Source organism: Quercus suber, unplaced genomic scaffold (assembly GCF_002906115.3).
Source record: "Quercus suber isolate HL8 unplaced genomic scaffold, Cork oak 2.0 scaffold_778, whole genome shotgun sequence".
In the NCBI taxonomy this organism is placed as follows: Eukaryota; Viridiplantae; Streptophyta; class Magnoliopsida; order Fagales; family Fagaceae; genus Quercus; species Quercus suber.
The window spans coordinates 126,239-133,205 of NW_027070214.1; the positions used below are offsets into that span (position 1 = coordinate 126,239).

Here is a 6,967-nt window from a genome sequence, read left to right on the forward strand (position 1 = left end):
TTAATACGGTGGGCATGCACCAGTAGGTCGATTTCCCTCTCTCCCCCTTTGAATCCTGCTCTCTTCCAAAGCATGAAAAGGATTCTTTTTGGGCATTAACCATTCAGGTCCGGTTCCCTTAAAGCCATTAATCCCCACGGCAGGATCTTTCCTCGGAGATTATTTGCATTGAGAGGAGGCGTTCTCCCCTCTTTAGTTTTGCTTTTGCAAACCAAACTTGACTTGATTTTATGCTCATTCTTGATTAATTCATATTATCTTTTTCTCCTTTACTTTCTTTGTAAAAGACATTGTTATGGCTGTAATTATGTCTTATAAGTAGGGATTGCTTGGGCGTTTTCTATTAAATAGTCATACTCTGTTTTTGTTGTTATTATTATATATGTCTGCCGTAACCCATTTGAAATAGCTCTGTCTGCTGTAAGCTCACTCCCGGCAGACAAGACATAGTTTGTGCACAAGCCAGCCCAAGTTGAGTTATAGTTGGACCGGTCTCAACTCCCTTACTCAGAAACATTCGGGCCCATTACCGCAGGAGGCAGCCTAGCCCAACGCACAACGCAAAAAAGGCCCCTACACCAAGCATAATATATAGTGTAGCTTCCCAAGGTTCCTCCTTGGGTAGCTTTTTTCTCTTGGACTGTTGCTTTAGGCAAGATTCTAAATACAGATAATTTTCGAAAAAGGCATTTTGTTGTTCACGAGTGATGTTATATGTGCCAAAGGTGTGGGGAATCTGTAGATCATCTCCTCCTTCACTATCCTATAGCATATGAGATATGGAGTATGGACTTTTGCTTGTTTGGTATTTGTTAGGTGGCGCCTCTAAGGGTAGTGGATTTGTTGGATTCTTGGTCATGCAATTTTAGGCGACATCGCAATATAGCTCTATGGAGGATTGTGCTGCACTGATTGATGTGGTGTATATGGCGGGAACAGAATACTAGAAGTTTTGAGGGATGCGAACAGTCCATTCTTGAGTTTAAGACTTTTTTCTTTTTTACTCTTCTTGAATGGTGTTTAGTTTTACTATCTTTTTCTTGTCTTTCCCTTCCTGTTTTGCTTGATTATTGTAATTTGGTTTCTTGATGTTTTTGCCCCTTTAGTACATTTCCTATGTACTAGGTTGTGTTTTTTTAATAAAATTTTTATGTTACTTATCAAAAAAAAAAAAAAGTGAAAGCTAGCTTGTGCATTGGATGTGGCCCTCATTTTTTAATAAGGGATTGGATTTTTTAGGTTGAAGGGATTTTCCCAAATCTCTTTGTGCCTCTTTCATCATAAATATTATCTAGCTAAGTCGCATACATGTCCAAAATCCAAGAAATTAGATATAAAAAATGTAATTTAAAATGGAAGGAAAGAAATTTATTTTGTGGCCTTTGATAGGATATGCTTTCAATCTAAGATTTAGAATAATATTTTGCTTGTTAAATTTGAGTTCATTAATATTATATAAAGCATGAATAAATTTTGGAATGATTCATCTATCATGGCAACAAGCATATTCTTTGGTTTTTTGGCAGTAGTTTCCATGTCCAAAGGAGTGATATTACCTTTAAAAATTGGTTTGACTTGCTCATCCTTGCTTACTGGATGTTTTCTATAGTCTAAACTTCAAGCTAATTATGTAGTAGTGATGGTACCATATGGTGTTTTTAGTAAATATTAATGACAATTTATATCCTATTCTGCTGCTTAGAGTCACATATCTTTGATCGGTGTTAAAAAAATGTTATTTTTGCCATTCTATTTGCAGCACTTTTTTTTTTATATAGATTGAAGTACTGAACTATGTTAGGATGACATTTCTTCTTTTGTTATATATATAGTTGCTTTCGTTTCAAATTCTTTGTTGATCGTATAATTTAATTCCATGTTGCTGCCAGTAAATCATATCATCACATTTCTAATCGGCTTATAATCTGGTTTAATTTTTGAGTGAGTTTTATTTTTTTTAATTTTTTTTTTAATAATATTATTTTCCTTTTGGCACAGATGAAGATATCACTCTGGTGCAATTGAAAGAAGATGTCTTTAGATGTATAATGCAGTTGTATGATTGCCTTCTAACAGAAGTACATGAGCGCTGTAAGAAGGGGTTGATTGAGCTTGGCAAAACGTTTGAATAGCAGTTTGGCCTTCTTTTGTTATGATCTTTTGTCCATCATTGAACCTCGCCAAGTTTTTGAATTGGTATGCTTTCTGCTGTATTTTAATGTTGCACATATGTATTTGTAAGAATTTTCGATTGGTCCTTTTGAATCTACCATAGAACAAGAATGTTGAACGTGCCCTGCTATATTTTGAGAACTCTTTTTGATGATAAACATGGTGACTTATAAAAAAAAATACTTAGTAGTTTTGTTCATCATTTAGAAAATTAGAATTAGATAAAAGAGTAACTTCGGGAGAATTTAAGCATGGCCAACTTATCATCCACTTTTCGGTAATAAATGGGAGAGAGGGAGAGGGAGAGAGTCACAAACTTCTCATAAAATGGATTACCATGCTTAAGGAATGCACCAGCAGTCTTGTTCTAAAAGTTGATGCAATACAGACATTGTAGCTTGGGTCAAATGACACCACTGGATATGTTCCTTGTATTACTGATTGTTACAATTCAGTGTGAATTGCACTGCAATACTTTGTTTTGCTGGTGCTGGCATTATTTCACCTCCATATTTTACTTGGTGGTTTTGGTTGCTGTATTTAAATTGTGGCTGAATTCCAAATTGCAACTGTATAAGACATTGTTTTAATAGGGGCAACTGGAATGTATTTATGAGTGTGCTTTTGGGATGTTTAATTGAATGTTTGAGACATGCCTTATCAATCCTTTTTATTTTGTTTTGTTTTGGGTTTTCTGTTTGTATATTTGACTATTTTTCTCTTGCTAGCTACTAGGATGAGGTGAAGACCAATAAGCATGATGAACTTTGAGTTAACAAACGACACCAACTTATTAATATTGATAAAGAAACGTACCTTAGCCGTAGGGGAATGCAAAATGTGATTTGTACAGCTGTACTAAAGCAGTGGAGCTCTATTGCCCTGAAAGTGGTGGACTTTGTTGTTGCCCTTTTTCTATACTCTCTTTACACAGTTTCTTCTGTATGTTGTAGATTTCCTTGTACCTTGACAAGTTTTCTGGTGCCAAATGGTTCAGCATGACTGCAAGCTTACATTTTTGCAGATTATATGTGATCATGACCTTTTTGTGGAAATGCCTGGGAGAGACCCTTCAGATAGGTAATTCATCAATGTGACACTTCTTCTTTGGTACTTCATCACTTTTTATATAGATAACATTGGAATTCTAGGTGATTTTAGCATCTCAACGTGGCTCAAATTTCTCTGTGTAACTTGCTTATTTGATATTGTTTTGTGGTATAGTGTTCTCTGTAAGCATATAATTTCTGTAAAATAATACCAAACCAAACTTTGACTTGGAATTGATGATATTTTGCTTATTTAATTGATCCATCCAAGGATGCCTGCTGCTTTTCTCCAAAATCGCTGAAACCACTTCATGCCACTACTAGTTGGAGCCTTTGGTTTGATCATACTAGAACATCTAGAGTTGTTTGTATAAGCATATTGTAATGCTAATAAGCTCCAAAATTTGACAGATTATTTTAGTATTAAACGGGGGCATTTGACTTATTGAGTTCATTGTTTTTATACATTTTTTAAAGTTCAATATGGGTATGAAACACCCTTGAACGTTTAGACCCTCAGATACAAAATACCAATTCAAGCTTTATATCAAACAATTAATGTGCGGAATATGATAACAAGCTTATAACAGAATTGATAAAATAATCTAAGCCAAATATAAACACATCCACAGCAGTAAATATAAGGCAAAGATAAAAGAAAGAGAAATGCAAACACACGGACAACACACGATGTGTTATCGAAGAGGAAACCGAAGTCCTCGACGTAAAACCTCACCGCCGCCCTCCAAGCGGTGATAAAATCCACTAAAGAATATAGTTGGGATACATGAACACAGAAGACCCTCCAAGCCTAATCTACCAAGTACCTAAGCCCTCCAAGCTTCTTGCTCCAACGAGGTTACGCCGAACCTATTTCTTCTTTAACTTGCCGGATTCCGCTACTTGACCATAGTATCAACCAATGTATATTGGTTCCTTCCCAAACTGCTTCCCTAAGCACCAAATGGACCTTCTCACAGACGTGGGTGTGGTGAGATAAGGGTTTGGTAAATGACCTCTCAAGGGTATGAAATGGAGAGGAAGAGAGTAGAGGAATTTGTAGAGTCTCTTTAGATGAAGATTGGGGATGAGGCAATCTTGTTTTTCTCTAGGGTTTTCTCTCACAAAATTCTCTCTGGAAACTCTCTCAATATGATGGGTATAAGGGTGTATATATAGTAGGGTGAGAAGGGAATGCAAAACATCAGTTTTTGCCAAACAGGACAAGTTAGCGACTTAGTCTCGCGGCTTGTCCAAGTCGCGAGTTCAAGTCGCGACGTAACGGCCTGGCCAGTCTGGAACTTTTGTCCTGTAGCATGACAGCTGGCGCGACCCTTCAGCTTCCCAGTGTGCCTCTCACGTGCCAGCTTTTGGCGGCTTGCTAGTCGCGATCCACCCGCGAGCCCTACCGCGAACCTCTGTTTTTCTTGCACACTCTTGAGCTTTTCTTCACAACTTCTCACACACTACCCTTACAATTTTCCCACCTAAATACAGGGTTGCTAAGTGCTAAATTACAAGCAAATTGGTCACGGAATAAAGCCAATTAAATAGTTGATTAAATTCAACCTTACAATCTCCCCCTTTGGCTATTCCGTGACAAAACTCTACAACAGACTCTAGACTTAAACGTGAGTTGGGAACAGTTGGAAAACTCACTCACACCTAACTCTAGATTCTGTAAAGCTCTTGAACATATGAATAAGTAACTCCTGAAATACAATAACATAGCAATATCATTGTATGCAGAAAACTTAATATGCATATGGAGCAAAATAAGCATGATCAAGCAAAAATGAATATAAGCATAAAAGCAATAATTCATGGCAAGATCAACACCAGTAGTCACTTAAGCAAAAGTGTTTACTATGTTCATTCAACAAGGAACGAACATCCGAACATGCAAAAATGATGAACTCAATTGAAGAGTATCATTTGCAAGTCCAACACTCAACCAATGCATACAAATATATATGCATCTAGAAACAACCCTACATGGGCACAAGAGTGTTATACTTAAGATAATGCAAGGCATTAACAAGTACCAAAACACAAAGCACAAAGGCTGCATATGCAAAGTTTTGCAAATACATGGCACAAACCATACGAGCCTACAAACAGTGCATAAGAACAAGAAACAACCCTCAAAGCTTACAAAAGCAACAATAGGTACAAAACTACAATCAAACAGTGCTTAAAGCTGAATAACATCATACTATATAAGTGCTGAAATAAACAACTACCACCACAGTATTTTAAGTTATCAAGGTTTTATATACAGAAAAACAACTTAAAAAAAATGATGAAGAAATCTCCCCCTCAAAACGAGCACTCCCCCTCAAGAGCTGCCCCCAAAGATTCTTCCCCTTTTTGACCGGAATGGCCAAAGGGTCACTGTTTCAGCTTTGTGAAAATGCCATCAACTTGAGCTGCTAACACATCAATTTGGTCCTGCATGACAACCAATCTCTCCGACTGCTCTTTCTGGCCATCTCTGAGGTTCTTTTCCATTTCCGTAAGACGTTTGTGAAGGTTATCAAAAGCATTTGCAACTTGTCAGGCTGAGGGGCAGACTGTGGTTGTGTAGTGCTGGTTGCTCAGAAGTAGAGGAAGTAGGAGAAAATAGATGTGCACTCTTTGGAGCTTTGGATGAATGACTCTTGTTGGCCTGTAGAGTGAACATAGAGATTGGTCGAGGACGAGCAATCACGTTCCCAATTGAGGGAGGAGTAACACCTTCACGTAGAACAAAGTTCATAATAAGACTACAGAATGGAAGGCACCCTCGTGCTACTGTTCTGGTTGCTGTTTTTCTTATGATGTGATAAATATGGGCACAGATGTCAATGGTGGTGCCAGTGATGAGATCACATAGAAATTGAGCCCTTCCAAGATTTATATACACCGTGTTGGTCAACGGATAGAGAACATAATCAGCTTCAATGTTGTCAACTCAGGTGAAAACTTGGTAGTACTAATTAATGTGCCTGTGCTGGAAATGTCATGGTCAGGACCAAGAATTTGGAGAATGTCCTGAATCGCTGGAGTACGATCATCATACGGAGTAAGGTCGGCATCCACAGGTCGTGTGATTTTGAGAAGTTCAGCTATGGTGTCTGGATTAATGATGAACTCCGTTCCTCTTACCAAACAATGTAGTTCACTCTCAAGATCAACTGTGTTGGCAGACATTCCTTCACTAGTTCAATCATCGGATCAACAAAATTTCCGAATAAAGCTGCCCAATCTTTTCTCTCGAAGATCCTAGGGACAAAAGTTGTGTCCAAAGTGTCAAATCTAACCTCCCGTTCCACTATAGGAGTTCCCTGGTCAAAAATGTTGAAGTAGGCATCTTGGTGCTGAGGAGTTCTGAATAACTTAATATTGAGTTCAGTAGATGGCTGTGAGGAAGACCGTGTTCTTTTTGCAACAGGCACTATTTCTTCTTCTGACATCACCTCTTTTCCTTTCGAGGATTGTCGAGACATCTGTAAGATAGCAAACACACAGAAGAGTACCAAATGCAATACCACAGGGAATCAACAACAACTTGATTAGATTCAGTTAAGAATGTGAGAAAATTTTACTTTAATCACAAACACAAGAATCAGATCAACAACAAGATACCAGATGGCTAAAATGAAACACACTCCACACATAAGCACAAAAACTATAAAGACCACAGAACCATAGACAAATGACCCACGGCCACATACAGAGAGTACCACATAGATCTCAAACCCATA

At 37.7% G+C, this 6,967-nt stretch overlaps 1 protein-coding gene across 1 annotated transcript in view; it reads left to right on the forward strand.

Moving 5' to 3' along the window:
- The first annotated feature begins 6,618 nt into the window (after positions 1–6,618).
- LOC112037313 (guanine nucleotide exchange factor SPIKE 1) overlaps positions 6,619–6,967 on the forward strand; it is an 11,865-nt gene continuing 11,516 nt past the window's right edge. Inside the window, 1 exon segment of the mRNA XM_065767144.1 lies at positions 6,619–6,711. Coding sequence (XP_065623216.1) covers positions 6,619–6,711 — 93 coding nt within the window.